General features: G+C 37.4%; 1 protein-coding gene across 7 annotated transcripts in view; it reads left to right on the top strand.

Annotated features, from left to right (window-relative positions):
• The window catches only part of LOC109857599 (serine/threonine-protein kinase tricorner), a 143,278-nt gene that overhangs the window by 118,128 nt on the left and 8,755 nt on the right, over positions 1-16,395 (top strand). For all 7 annotated transcript variants that reach the window (XM_020434071.1, XM_020434073.1, XM_020434069.1 and 4 more), the window contains one exon: positions 14,302-14,378. In XM_020434071.1, the coding sequence (XP_020289660.1) occupies positions 14,302-14,378 (77 nt within the window). The remainder of the gene's footprint in view (positions 1-14,301; positions 14,379-16,395) is intronic.

Genomic DNA, 16,395 nt, shown 5'->3' on the forward strand with positions numbered 1-16,395 from the left:
AGCTGATTGTAAAGTAATAAACTGCCTGTCTTCTAATTGGAAACTGTATATTTTAATAATGGAACACGCAACAAGTTCGTTGACGTTTATTTCGTTCGAGCATCTAATGATTTTAACAACTACGCGGATTTTGTGTAGCTTGTATCGCTCAATGACTAAGAGCATAGACAAGAATAATTTTTGGTAAAATAATTAGATGTTTGAACGGAATGAACTTTAAACGACGTGTTGTGTGTTATGTTGTTCAGATAAAAGTCTCAAAGTAGGCTTTCAAACGCGATTTGTGTAGATATCGACTTTAATCTCACGACTTTGAAAGTCGGGAATAAGTAGTATGAAAAAAGTACTAATTGTTATATTTCTGTAGTAAGTGTTGCATATTGTGAAAGCACTTAATTAGAATGTTGAAGTTTGGAAGATTTTTTAACCAGAAATATAATTTTTTAATATGGGGGGGCCGTCTTGACGTTAAGTCAGTTCCCCCCCACTTTAATGTCAATTTTTTGCCAAACGACTTGAGCACCAGTTTTTAATTGGGCACCTAATTAGCACCAAATTAGCACTTAATTTTTATATAAATTTTATAGTGATTTTCTAAAGGGGGGCTAACTTAATGGACATGTGTACGTAAATACACCGAATTATCTTGCATTTTCCCGACTATAATTTTATATTTTCTACGCGAATATATATACGAAAATTCTATGTGATATGTCGATACCAGGCGGGATTCGTGCTTAACACGAAATGGACGCTGAAAATACAGTGCAAAAGATACAAAACAGGATTTTCGAGGCTGCAGTGCGTCCATCTATTTCCACCGCACGCTGTAATTCGATGCAGATTCTCTCTCTTTCTCTTTATCTTAACATTTGCATTTAATACCGTCAGTTCCCCTTCTTTTTCATCTCCCTCCGTCTATAACCGCGTGTCTTTAACCGCGATACAACGCGATCGAGAGTTTTCACTTTCACACGATTTCTAGTCGAAGTTCAACAAGTCGCGTTATCGCGCGCCATGATGACGTATATTGACGCATTGCACTCAAGGTGCGTCTCTGCTGCGAAAAGAACTTGCGAGCAATAAACACACGCGAGATCGCAGACGCAATCGCGAAACGACACACTTCCGGTCGCGACTCTTACAGACTTGCAACTATATGTTGCCCTCTTCCTCGTTGCGATGCAAGAACGGGGAGAGTTGGTTGGTCTCCAACTTTCATGCGCGTACTGCGTGGTTTCGTCTGCGATATTAATTAAGACGGCGTGCGCGCGCGCGAATGTGACAAACAAGTTTTCGCCGACGGCGAAAATGCTTTGCGGCGACAGAAATATACATTCGCAATCGAGTCTGGAATCGATATACGACTCGGCGCAACACATCCGGTGATGAATATTTATATTCACGCCGCGCATTCCAATTTTACTTCTATTTGTCTGATATCCGTCTGTCCATTATCGTTCGAATATTTTGTTTTTTTCCTTTGCTTTCTCTTCTTGCTAGAAAAATTGGTTCTTATTGAATGTTTGTGAAAATAAATTATTCATTGCACTTTTGTTTGCGAAATTTAATTGATATCGAAACTGATTGGCTCGAAATTACACGCCTCGCGACGTCTGTCCTCGACTTCCGTCGTCGTCGTCGAATATATCCATGATTAGCCGACGACGTCGCCGTCGTCGTCGGCCAGCGTCTATTTTCGCATGCTCCACCGGTCGATACTAGGCTAGATCCAATTACCAGTTGCTGTGGAATATTGCCACGTGGCCACGTTTATCATTTGCATGCGTGTGCAAGTAGATACATTTTCGTTGTATCAACAAAGACGACCCGGCTATTCAGACAGTTCATTAGTATAATTAAATTTAATTAAAAAGTACAGTTGCATCGCGTAAGTGATATATGTTGGTAGTTTTTTTGTACATCTCACCGTCTGCGAAAAATGCGACAAAAACATTGTCGGGAGTATTTTTTCAGGAAATATGATGAAAGTTTTGAAATTACATTGACGTGATGGAATTTTATAGGCATGTGAAAAACGCTTTTAGTTGGTGAAAAAAATTCAGGGAATATTTGTTGAGAATATTTTATTATCTAATTTAAACACGTGATAATTTAAACAAATTGTCTTTCAATCGACGCGCTTTATAGTGTAATAAATATTTTGCAAGAGTATGATAAATAAATTTTTCAAGAATTAGGCGGGAGAAATTGTGAAATTGGTGACTTTTCTCTGAAACCATAATCGCAAATTAGATTTCTCTCTCGAACTTTCTTAATTCAATTGTCGCAATCGGCTCAATTCTAGTAATAATATTATCCAAAACTTGTTTACGGCGAAAATGTAAATCCAATTCTCATCGACGTGCCGCATTGACGCTCGAGTGCCGCAATTATTTCTCTCTTCTCGCATTGGAATAGAATTATTCACTTCTTAATCATTCACTTATCTAGTCGCGTTATTGCGTAAATTCGCTTGTTGTAATCGAGTGTCTCGGTATATACGAAAAAAACATTTCCTCGTGCGATCGGTTTTCGGTTTCATCGCAGTTTGATCGACATTATTTGTGCGCAGCATAGCGGAAGAAACGTGTTTTCACTGTATATGCCCCGCGTCGCGTACTCTCGTATTTCGTATACGTGAACGTTTTTTTTTTGCTGCCCCCGTTCAAAGCAAAAACACGGCGAACGGATATTTATCGATGCTCGCGAGATCTGACGATCTGCTCTTTTACGATCTACTTTTTACTCGTTTCGGTTTTTTATTCCGCGCGTTTCTGCATTTTGTCTCACTCGATGCGCGCGGATTGCACACATCGGCGGCCGCGCGTCACCGTCTATTATCCGCCGCTCTCGCGGATAGAACGTGAAAACGCTCCACGGAAATAGACGGCCGCCGGAATTCGCACGTACGCGTTAAAACGCGAAAATAGTATCTGGCATTTCTGGCAATAGTCCGGATCGGCAGCACTCCGCTCAGCTGTTTCCTTCTTTTGTACTTCGATTTAGGCAGAGCCATTGGTGCAACGCGTTGCTTCGAGAACATCGCAAGTCTTATTGTAAATACGTTTACGGATTCTCTACAGGCGTCTACTTTGTGGCGTCAATTTTGATCGGTATTGAAAACTTTGTATTTCGAAATGCACACAACAAACGTTTTAGTTTTTTAAAAGTATATATATATATTTTTTTTTCAATTCAATTACTCTTAGACTTTCTTTTAGCATTTGTTTGTTTCACAGAGTATGGAGAACTGTGATAATTAAATGAAGCAACTATGTATACTCGACAAGTGTTGTTTAACGTTTAACACGGAAAGTCGGACTATCTAGCTAGATGAAAATCAGTGGACATTCTAGCACAGACTTCTCTATAGAACCGTGCAGTCGCGTGGCTAAATGCTCGCCGAGAGCCGCGATAAACATAGACTCGCGTGCCTGCGAACTAATTAAGCCGACTTCTCCCGTTGGCCGTAAATAAAATAAACCGAAGACCGAGAGATGTAACTTGCGGGTATATTTCGGGTGATTGTATCTCTGCGATGCGCGCGCGCGTATTTTCGAGAGTATCAGTTCTTTTTTTTTCTTGGAGTGAAGCAGTATCGATCTCTTGAAGTTTTTTCGGTAACGTATACATATTTTACTCGGAAGACAAACCAGGAATCTTCTTTCAAAATTGATTTGATCGAGTGTTTTTTCTTGTTTCGATAGCGATGGTTTACGCGAGATCTCTTTCTCTCTGGTTACGTCGGTAATCATTTCCGGTCGTTACCGGCGATTCCCACGGCAGGTTTTATCCAGGGTTTCGCGCGAAACGAGAGGGTCGATGCCGGGGAATGGCAGGACTAAGACAGGATCACAAAAAATAATGGGAAGTGAGAAAAGAGAAAACCACGCGATTACACGCATCAGCGCTCCTCGTCCACCGCTCTTCGTCTCATTTCTTTTTTTTGGGGAGGGGGGCGTTCTTTCCTCCTTGTCGTGTTATCCATTGTTGTTCCTCGGGGCAAGTTGTCGCGTCATACCGCGTTGCACTTTTCTCAGCCTCGCGCCTCTCGCACGCTTTTCGTACAAATTGAACTTCAACTCGTACCGAAGTGAGTCTGCACTCGATTTACTCGCGTAATAACCAAAGTTTCCCTGTTACTTGTCTCGAAGAATTCGGCGCTCTCGAAGCAGCCTTCGTACGGTCTTGCCATCTAATTCGAGATTATTAATATCCTAACGAAAGAAATGTCGTTACATGTCTTCGAACCAGAAAACTATGTATGTTTAAGTAAAGAAGTACTTGTGGTGGTAATAATCATATGTTGTTGTGAATGTATATAAATCTCTTCTCTTTTTTTTTCTACATAAGTTTGAGATTTGATTTGAAGATATTTTGACTCTTGTTCTCACTAATTTTATTAGTTGACTTTAACGTTGACAAAGTTCACAGTATGTTTAAGGATGTTTAGTACCTATTTTTGAAATATTAGGAATTAAATAAAAATTTTACATATTGTTCTCATATGTGTTCAGAGACTTATGAAAAAATTCAGAGTCGATTCACTGAAGCAATCAAAAGTTATAAGCATTTTAGTTTGCAACGAGTTTACCCGTAACTTGATCAAAACTGTGTGACCGCGTTAATTCAAGTGGCTAAAATGAATAAAAAAATGATTAGGAATTAGTTTAAACTTTGAAAAAGGTGAAATTAGATATAGAAGAAATTTTTGATTAAATAATTTTGATCAAGTGCTAGATGGTTTAAAAGATAATCAATATAATTTGTGCTGTTATTTAAGTGACCCGTGATTCTCTGTGGCAACATGGCACTGTTACTTGAACGTCTGCGCGCGCATATGTACGCGGTTCTTTGATTGTGTAGAAAAAAAAAATTCAAAATTACATTTCTGCACTCTAATTATGAATAATAATAAGATTCTGCGTATTTTTTATTACTCAAACTACACAAGAAAAGCATATATTCGTCAAAATTGAATTTCAGCTACTTTTTGCTACAATTGGACATACAAAACATCCTTAATGACATTATTAGTGTCAAATTCTTTTGTCTTGGAATGATCGTTATCTCAAATTTGTTTCAACTGAAAAAGGACTTGAAATAAAGTCGAAACGTTTTGATAGTCACATTCGAGTAACATTATTGCACAACAGCCTGCTATCGATTTACACTTGTAGTTACTTAAATTGACGCTTTCATTTTGGATTCTACAAGAATTTTCGGCGCGTAAAAACTTTTAACACCCTTATTGGTATAAGTTTATTATATATACGAATGTATAATAAAATTATTTTTTTAATATTTAGTTTTTGATATTGCTGAGGATCAAAATTATGAACGCGCCTTTTTTTCCCTCACAAATCGTATTGCTGTGTGTCAGAAATTGGATTCCGCCCGACCCCATCGACGTGTTTCGTGCTCGGCATGTAAATGCAAAATACTGACATTCTCTCTTATTTTACTTCTCACTTCTCGCGAATCTATTACGGCGAGACAGCGGCTGCCAGCACGATTGAAATTAGTATTCCTTTCAAGAATCTCGCGAAGGAAGACATCATTTATCCCGTTTGTAATGTAACGCAGATTTAGAAATGTCAGTTGTTTGCGAATAAAAGTACCTTTTTTTATACAAAGAGTATCTTTGTTTTTTAATAAAAAGAAAAAAGATTAATTGCGACAATAAATACGTCGCTCGCGTATGTAATTTAATTCGAAGATCGAAATACAAAACGAACATTGCATTTAAAGCGTTCCCTAGACGAAAAGAAGCGTTTGCTATTTTTAACCTTGTTGCAGCTCTACGACTTCTTCAGAGCGATTGCGACACACTTCCTCGGTAATTTGATAGAGCTCTCTCGGTAGAAGTATCGGCAGGTCGCTTATTGATGGAACCAGACGATCTATTTTTACATTGTCAATTGACGTCCATACTAGTATTCGAAAACGATCGCAGTATATTTTTTTTGTAAGTGTTTGTTCATATCTAAAATAAATCTATCGATCGCTGTAGCTGCGATGAGTCACGTCCGGATGACTGGAATTGTTGAAATCGTCGACGAAACGGCAAAATAATATTTGACAGGTTTAAATGCGGTAACGACATCCGTGCGCGCAGTGTGTCAGGTAATTCAAGTAAGCAGCAAAACAAATAATAAATTATGCTTACATATAGGCTTTTTCTTCTGTTTACTCATCGTACAAAGTTGCATATGACAATTAAATATTGACAGACAGTTTCTCAATGCGACTGTGTACATTTTTTAAATACAATATGCTAATTACACGTTCAATTATTCATACGCGTATTTCTTATTTCGTTTTACGGTTTTAAACAGTTGGATGAATGCGCGAACTCGCTTCTGTGAGATGCAAATATGTGATAGTGTTCGTCCTGGAATTTAAGTTAAATGGGATCTTGCGATATATCCTTGTAGGCTCGTGCGTTCGCCAATTTGTTCGACGAAAAAAAGTGCAGTGACCGTTATTTACGGTTATCCTCGCTCCGAGCAAGTAGGTTGGCCGTGCACATAACGCGCGCACGCGATATCTCGCGCGCGCGCGTGCGCGCCTCTCGCGAAAGGCGAGAGAATCGTTGCCTTTTCGCAGCGTGAAATCGATTTTCCTTATCTCTTCGCCGCGAAAGAGTCGTGTGAAATCACGACTGCGTGAGAATCGTCACGTCGCACGGAATGAATAGAGTCGATATCCTACGAAATAATATATAGGTCGAAATTCATTACCTTCAAGCAAACTTGAGAGAAATTGAATAACGAAAAATAAACACGCTCGCAGAGTCACTTCGATACAATCTAAATTACAGAAGATGATTGTTATCGCAATAAAATAGATTTGTTATAAGAAGAGTACGTTCCGGAATAAAACGTACGTTCAAACTTTGATCATTTTTATTTTCTCAAGTTATTCAGTGACGAAAAAAAAAACATATTACTACTGTGTTCTTTTATAACCTTTCAAAAAAAAAAAAAAATAGCATCTCTAGCACGTAAATTCCAGGTGAGGTTTTACGTAAACGTTGAACGTCAACAGAAGTTTTAGTAGCTACGTCGAAATTATCTATACGACGAATCCGTATATCGTGACTTTCCGGTGTCGTTTCTTGTCGTATACACATCGTATACGCGTGCAATATGGGCACAGTATGTGTACGGTTTCCGGAAGAGGATGATCCTGCGCGCGCGGCCTTGTAATCCGTAATGTAATCAGCGGAACGGACGTTATAACGGGTTGTTGCGTGTCAGACGAATCGGCAAATGTCACGATGGTGAAACGAAGTTTGGGCTCGAAAATTGCGAGCGCCGAAAATTACAATACACAGAGCGTGCGTTATTCCGCGGACAACAATAGAAAAGTTGTGCGGATCTGGAAAATTGCGCGAAGCCGAAGGAAATTGGAAAGCGTCATGGAACATTTCACAGGTTCGGATGGAAAAGCTTATTTTGTTGTTGCGCGAATCGGAAGCGCGAAAGTTTTGGTGGTTTGTCGCGCGCGCGACGAGGGTATATAGTAATTTAATCGGTGCGAGAGAAAACGCGTTAGTCTCGGAATAGCGCGAAAACCACTGTCGTTGCGTTTACGTGCAAATGAAGTCTATGTCAACGGAATTATTTCCCGAGTACGCACACACAGCTTTAATCGCGCCAGGAACACGCAAGCAATTATTTTCATAAATCCGACAAAAAACCGGGTTGTTTGCGGCCCGCAAGCTACGCCCGTCGTTATTTAATAAAAGCGCTTCAAGGTCGCGAAACGCAACTGCGAAACGTGCATTGTGGACGCCCCTCAGTCAAACGCTGTGTTGTCTCGTCCCTGTAATTCACCTACGCTTCACTGCCGTTTAAGGACTGGGGACTCGCTTTACGATTCCTACGTTCCACTTAGATACGCGCGGCTCTTTCTCTCGCACGCGACTCGCATTGCTTCTTTCTTGAATCTACTGTGACGCTTCAGTTTGTTCTGTTTCGAAACGCTTCATCACATTTTGCTAAAAAAAACATTGTGCAGCACACTTTAACCCTTTAGTGACAGATATGGGTTTCCGAGACCCACCCAAAAGTTTTTAACCGTTGTCTACTGGGTATTAATTTAGCGCGACATCTGAAGGCCATGAAGAAAAACTTTAGGGCCTTAAACAATGATAGAAGTCGTTGACAGCGTCCGTTGTTTAATAACTTTGCAAAGTTTGAATCTTAAAGTGCGAAAAGAATCTGAGAGACCTCCAAGTCTGAACAAGGCGTTGGCATTTCAATAAGTAAGTTTTTTTTTCGATATATTGTCAAACACTATTGGAGATTTTTTTAATCTGTTTCTTTTGATCGACGCAGAATCGTTCAACCTTTCGATTCAAAAAAATTGAAAAAATATAAATTGAGTTTTCACAGAGATATTTAAAGTCGCGTGGATCTCACAGACCCAGTCTGGACAACTCGTAGATCATGTTTTATGTCTGCCACTGAGAGTTAATCATTTTCTCAGCACGCGAACAGCTACGAAGCAAACTTTTATTTGTTTTCAGACTAATTGGATAATCTCCTTCTATTTTTTGCTTCTAATTTTGTTAATTGTTTTTTGTGTTTTAAGTCGTGTTTCTTTCTAACAGCAATACAAATAAAATGATCAATAACCCAGCTTCCTTCTCTTGATCTCGTTTGCATAATAATTTTCTACGTCACTGACTCATGATTAGAAACGAGTAGACGTATGATAGTTTACGTGATAATGTCGTTCCACGAAGCGTGTATCGCGCTTGTCTTTATCGTTGTTTAATAATATTTTCTCGTTTGCCGTATGTGTGTGTGTGTCTGTCAAATGTTTTCACCACTCGACGTTCGAGGCTTCCAATAATCCGCGGTATATGTTCCGGATAGATAATTTCGCTACACGGTATAGCGTAGCGGGACACAGACGGTCGCTCGATCGTGATTAATTTTCGATTCACACGGTGACATGCGAGCGCGGTATGTACAGCATCGCCATACGACGATGATCTCTCCTATCCAACGAGCACATGCGCTCGGCGCAGGAAAACGCGTCACACAGAGCGAATTTGTTTACACGTTCTATAACTCGCGTCCCCGTCACCGCGGGCAATTAATAGACATTTATGCTATCGTTACGCGAATTACGCCCACGCGACAACAGATGGACCTTTCGTACACAAATTGCGTGCGTGCGTAGGAACCTGTTGACTCCCGGCGGATCTGGAACTTTTCCATGTGGAGAAGCGAACGCCACGAGAAAGAAGCGCGAGGGTATATTTTTAACCTTGAATCCGTGGACTATCGCATTCGTGTGTGAGCTCGTGCGGCGAGCAGAAACTTCGATCGTCGATCTCAAATTATCTCGAAAAGCAATTGGAGTGATTTTCGAATCAATTATTCGCGACGACAATTTGCGCAGACGAGACTTGTATTTTCCTGTTTGCTGACGCGCAAAAGTATCCGCTCCGCTCGGGAATGAGAGCAATCAATATCACTCCGCAACTCGAAAGTGGAAAGACAAACAAATGTCGTCGTTACGTTCACGTAACTCGGACCGCGGTTGCGATTCTCGGAAGAACGTTTTACTCTTGTGCGTTCACACACACACATGTCATACGAATGTGTTTTCAACAGTCCATTTCAAAAACGACATTGTGTCTGTTTTCTAAATTTTTTGAAGAGAAAGCTAGAAATGGTGGTATCGAGCTACAGGTCGGATAAACGGATGAGAGATTAAACAAGTCTCCGCGCGTTCGCGGTGGAGATCGTATTGTGTCCCAGACCGTTAGCAACGTATCGCGCAACGATGATTAACGACTATACGATGTCCGAGATAATTAACAGGTAGTATAGTTACGATACCGCAATATTCTTGACATCGCGTCTAATCAGCGCTCATAAAATAAACCGCAAGGGGAAACCTTGTGTCCAGATCTGGTCACATTGTAGTTTCGAACCTCTGTCTACCGCATTGCAGTTGAAATTACATCGTTAATTAATTGCGTCAAGTTTTAGCAACTCTTTGTCTTTAATAAACTCTTTTAATTTACTCGAAGCAGTAACGAAACAAACACACTGAAAGATTTAAAAAAAAAAAAAAAAAAAATGTCTGTTATACGCTAATATATTTATCCCAAAATTAAAATTTGTACGAACGATCGATATCGCGTTTTAGGGGTTTCCGTGTATTGATCACATTCTCTGGGTCTCATAGACGGAACCATGTTGTATTGCGTTAATTGGCAATTATTTCAATGATAACGTTACAAAATTAATATTGCTTGCTAAGTATCGTCAATCCTATTGAATCGAGTTTTGGAACAAACAGATGCGGCAAATTAACGCAAATTAGCGCTTTGTCATCGAGCTAACAAGGTCTGCGAATTATGCTCGTTAAAACAACAAAGTTGATGCGGAGTCTTTCGTCTCGCATTAATGATTAATGCGCAATATATATGCGATAGTATAAATAATTAAAATTGTGGCAGTCCTTGCAGTATAATACAAAAACAAGAATCGACACGATTGAAAGTTTTCAAGTGGTGATCATTTTTCCTGGTTTTATTTGCATGAAACTTTTTGCAAAGAACACAACAAGCGTAAAGAAAATTCATAGAAAGAAACAAATATACAAAGTTGAAACGAATTTTCCCGTGGCTCACATTGCGGTACCTGTGCAACGCATGATTGCGTAATAATAATTCATTAGACACCACGCAATTTTGTCCTCGAAATGAGTGCCTCTTCTATGAAGAACTGTCGTTAGCATTATGGTAAACACACTTGGCATGTGGTTACAGATACGCCGTTCTTCTAAACCGGATGAGAGGTTTGTCGCACCTTCAGATAACGTAATAGTGCTTCCGTTGCTACTTCAGATGTATCAAGTGAGGTCTTGACGTATCTCTCACGATTTCTTATTTCTCTCTCAGTAATGATGTTTTTTTTATTACCATTTATTCCTCAAGATTCGTTGTTATTTATTTTTATGCGTATATCTTTACACAGGGGGGAAATTGGGGAACAAAGTAACATCCAAAATAAATAATTTTAAAAAATGTACACGGTAATAATATTATGTAATATTTGATACATTATATATATTAGTTATATCCTTTAGTTTTCAGAAAAAAATATTAATTATATATATCTTTATACAAAAAGTGCTTATTTAGTGCTAAGCACAATCGTGAAAATTCACCTTACGCTATACTCAGGATTGGTTGTCACATGTCTTTTATATAGAAAAATTATAAAATAATTTCTGTTTTTAACAATTAATAAAGAATCTTAGGCTCTGAATTTTCAAACACAATATATGTATAAACGGTAATAAGAGTTCTACGCTGGATATTTGTTGCGGAAATATATATACAGAGTAAATGGAAAATCGCTCGCAATACTTCGGGAAATGATCGGAGATCTAAAAAGAAGAAAAAAAGCTATATAAACCTAAGTCCGGAAATAAGTCGATTATAGCCACTTTTATGTTTAAAAATCGTTCTTTATTTTTTTTTCATAATTATAATTTATTTCATTGTATTTTAACATAAACTGTTGTGTTAACATAAATAACTTTATTTCGGGCTATTTTGATAAAAAAATAAGGATCTGCATTCGTGCTGAAAATCTGTGTATGTTTATCCTTAATTTTAAAGAAGAATGTAATTGTATTTACAAATACCAAAAAATTGAAAACAACTTAAGAAATAAAAAATAAGACTTGAAAAATAAAAAAATAAAAAATGAGGGATGCTAAAGCAGACATAGTGGCTATACTCGAAAACGACTTATTTTCGAACCTATGTTTATATAACTTTTTTTTCTTCTTTTTGGATCCCCAATCACTTTTTGAAGCATTGCGGGCGATTTTCCGGACGCTCTGTATGTATACATATATATGTAATCTATTACATTCACTAAATAAATTTTACACGTGAGTTTCGGACTGAAATTTCAATTTGTAAATTCATATAGGATGCCAGATTTGCATCATGTATATGAGAAAACTCCGTATTCCTCCCTAATTAACTAATTTTTAAAATATTGCGAAAAAAACATCTCGGCCAGGAGTCGAACCTGTAGTCTCCGGTTTTTCGTGTCTTTCTGTTTTTATGTTTTATAATTAACAAGTATAGTCGTACTTTCAATAAAAACTATTATGTACAGATGACGACAGTAGTACGATAATAGCAACCTATGTTATAAAGAAGAATATTTTCCTGTATTTTAATAAGCTACATATTAACTGTGACAACCAGCTCTGGTCTTCCTTAATTATTTCAATGTGTAATTTATATCATAAATATTATTATTTCAATGTGTAATTTATATCATAAATGTGACGATCCACATCATGTTATTGCATTTTCCTCGTTCACATTCAGCACCAAAGTGTAATTAGAAATTTTAATTATTTTGAAGTCATAAAAATGCAGACGTATCCAGTTAGGATAATGGCCTTGCGATTCAATTGCGGGTTAACATCTGTTGTAAAGCTCGTGTCGTGGTTAGCGTCATTGCCTCAAAAATTTAATGCGAGGTCGTAACTGGATCTAACTATTATGCGCACTAAAGCACGCAATTAACAAGGGATCGTTTATCCCTTTGAGCCATGCGAGGAACTTCGTTACGCAGCGGGCTCAGTCATAATTAGGTCACTCTTGAGTACCTGTCATGAGCCACGTAATCCCGTATCCCGCGCTCAAGTGTCAAAGGAGCGAATTAGTTGAGAAACAATGTACGTACATATCGCAACGCACCCAAGTTGAACTGCCGCGGTGAAATATATTCCATTACCTTTCTGTCTTCGTGTGTCAGAGGGAGAACACGGAATCTTCAATATCCAATATCCATTCCAAATGCTTGATAGGTTTCCGATAAAAAGGGAGGACGAAAAACATATTGAGTATTTCAGTGTCAAATTAGAATCGATTAATCGGTAAAAATGTGTATAAATTGCATATTGATCATTATATAATTATTTCATGGCTAGTTCTTATGATCGTGCTATTATTTTGTAATAAAGATAAATATGAAATCCTTAGAAAAATGTCTCTTTAGATAAATTAATTATTTTATTCCGACTGTCTCGTTCACAGTTGTAAAGTTTTGCGAAATGTCAATATACACAAGATTATTTGATAAATCATTCAAACAGTTTTCATGTTGACGTTAGGTACGAGGCTACCTTGTCAGAGCAAAAAATTAGCGTCCACGTTGCGTTGGAGAAGCAGGGACTCATTAAGACCGTTCATGTAGTCAATTGTATGACGGACGTTTTTTTTTTCACTTTTTCTACACGTCGGCCTTCAAATACAAACGCGGTCCAACGAGCCCACAATCGCCTCGGGACAATTTGTTCGCACGCGCATTCAGTGTGCTTCGTCATCTTTCGCGGGTGTGTAACTCCGTTCGTTTTTTTCTTTTCTCTGAAAAGGTAGTATGTAATGTTCATAGGAGCGTAACGCATGCGCGATACAAGTTGAATCCTCGTCTCGTTTAGAACTCGTTTTTTTATCAATGATGAATATCAATTGTCTTAAGTGCGTTTATCGTCGATTTTCCACTAACGCCGGTAAATGAAATGTTTAATTTTCTCACGTTGCCTCGGAAGGAATTATCCAGGGTTTAAGGGATTTCAAGAAAATTAATTTATAAATGAAACATTGAAATCCTACGTCAGCTGAAAAGTAATTACAATTGAATTAAACAAAAATTGAAAAATTGTTTGTATTATTTTTTTATCTTTTTATTAAAATTATTATTAAAATAATAGTGAGAGAAATATAAAACAGTGGCAAAAATATGAAGATAAAAAAAATGTAATATATTGTCGAGGTGCGATATATTGCCAGTTCTTTTTTCTCAAAAAAATATGTATGCTAAATTAAAACATACAACGGAGCATAATTCACATTTATATCACTGGAATGCATGTATAAAATTTAAAACACAGATCGTAAATCTTGAAAGATTAAAGTTTAATTTTACGGGTCAAAGGCACAACGAGTGTAATATTCTTGCCTCGCTCTCTGTATATAAAAAGAAGCCATGGAATAGTCTCTCTCTGGGTGCAATCAACTTACGACAATGTCGTGTTGATTGCACCCAGAGTACAGAAATAATCTTCTCGATATTTCTCTTCTTAACGAGCTGTCAAACAATTTCGCAATGAGAATGTCGTTCACCCTTCTAATTCGTTCGGGTGATATTTTTATTGGTAACATAATTTGCGCGTAAGAAGATGTTGGCTCTGCAGACACCGAAATGATCTCTTTCCTTCTGCTTGTTGTAGGGGTGTTGGAGATGGCGGCTACCGAGAGCACGATTCGATTTAGTGGCCACACGCTGGACAAGGCGACCAAGGCCAAGGTGAGTGTTCCGACTCAATTCCAGCTTGATTATTTTATTAGGATACAGCGACTGTAAACGTTCGAATATCGTATTCCTCGCGTCACATTTGTCAACCGTTCGAAACGAATGATTAAACATACAGAGCGTAGAATATTTAATACGCTAATGACAAAATAATATTCTTCGATTTCTTCGAAAAGAGATTCCGCGTCTTATATTTTTGACGGAAAAAGATCGTACGTGAATAACGCAAAACGATTCAAGTTTTAATTTCGTAAAATTTTTACTTTTGGCGTGCGCGAATAAAAACTTTATAACATATTTAATTCGATCCATCAGAGATGACAGTTGGACGCTAATAGACAATACAGTGTCAACCCACACATCGCTATTTTGAGTAAATTACGCCTTAAGATTAAAAAAAATGTATATTGTGTATCAACATTTTATTGCAAAATAACTACCTTCTGCAATTCATTTTTTAAACAATTAACAGAAGGCTAAGATCTTTGTTCGCCACCAATCTGAACAAGGATAAAGAATGTCCAGTGACCAATAGCATTGAACAGAAAAACTCTATACATCATTTTGTCTTATCATGTGTACCTCTAGCCATGGACTGCAATAAAGAACATTTCAATGTCAACAATAATAAAATGAATATAAGACTTTTATATAGAAACCTAAGCCAATTAAACAAATACATCAAACCACACAAGGATGTCGTCCCTATAACTAAAAGAAAAAACATAGTGTACAACATCAATTGTAGTTCGTGTGAGATAGAGTATGTGGGACAAACAAAACGACAGTCATCAAGCAGAATAAAAGAACATATATATTATACAAAATCTCATCATCAAAATTCAGTAATTGCAGAACATAGCTTCAACATTGGACATTTTTTCAATTGGCAATCAACACGCATCCTTGACTATGCTACGAACCTAATTATTTTAAAAGAATGACATCTGAGATGTTGCACATAAAATTACACTACAATTGCATCAACATCATGCAAAATTGCATCAACATCATGCAAGACACTAAAAATCTAGACAACACATATTTACCGATCCTTTACAAATCAGCCACTAGTCACTTATAATTCAACTAGAGAGAGTTATCATCACCTTGCTTATTTATGTCCTTGACTACTGTCGTTCCACTCAGTACTAGAGATGTTTATTGATATTCGATATTATCAAACATTCAATATTTTTGTTATATTAATATCGAAATTTTGAATAAAAAACTTATGAATAAAAAATCGAATAAATATTCAAAGATATTTTTCGGGTTTGAACCGCGTAAGTATCATTTTTATACTGACGTTTCGTGAACATTTCAGCTCACTTCATCAGGGTTTCAAGAGCAGCCTGATAATAAATAGTTTTTAGCTTTTCATAATCGAATAAATAGTTTTTAGCTATTCATATATATATATGTATATATGTATAAAATGAATATTTTCACTTATTAAGCCTTGTGTTCACGATGTTCGAACGAAGAGAGAATTGGCCAATCGCATTGATCAACTGGCCGAATTGTTCGAATGCAATGGTCAATTTTTTTTCCATTCGAGATTTCGGATCGATTTCTAGCGTGGACACAAGGTTTAAGAAAAATTCCTATATACGCAAGACGTTTGTCCCCCAATAAAAGTTGGATTGGTTACAACGTTGATTGGCTATCGCGATATTTCCTCCCACGTTACTGCGTTCTATGTGCAGTGGGCATTTTTCACGTTTATGCACAGAAAGTAAAATAAAACAATGCAACGACTCAGAATGGCGTATATGAACTAACCTATTAGTCCTAGGAGCCACATGCGCACCAAACCAAACATGCAACGACAAGAAACGAATCTTGTTTTATTCTTTTGTTTATTTTTTTTCAATGTTTATACTGTGGATCACATAGCAATATGAGTTTAGTATGGAATTATTGTTCTAAAATATCGGAAAACAACAATATTGTGAAATGCAATTAAAAAAATTTTTATTGTTTCTTGTTTATGATCTTTATTATTACT

Source organism: Pseudomyrmex gracilis, unplaced genomic scaffold (assembly GCF_002006095.1).
Source record: "Pseudomyrmex gracilis isolate BER0280 unplaced genomic scaffold, ASM200609v1 scaffold_165, whole genome shotgun sequence".
NCBI lineage: Eukaryota > Metazoa > Arthropoda > Insecta > Hymenoptera > Formicidae > Pseudomyrmex > Pseudomyrmex gracilis.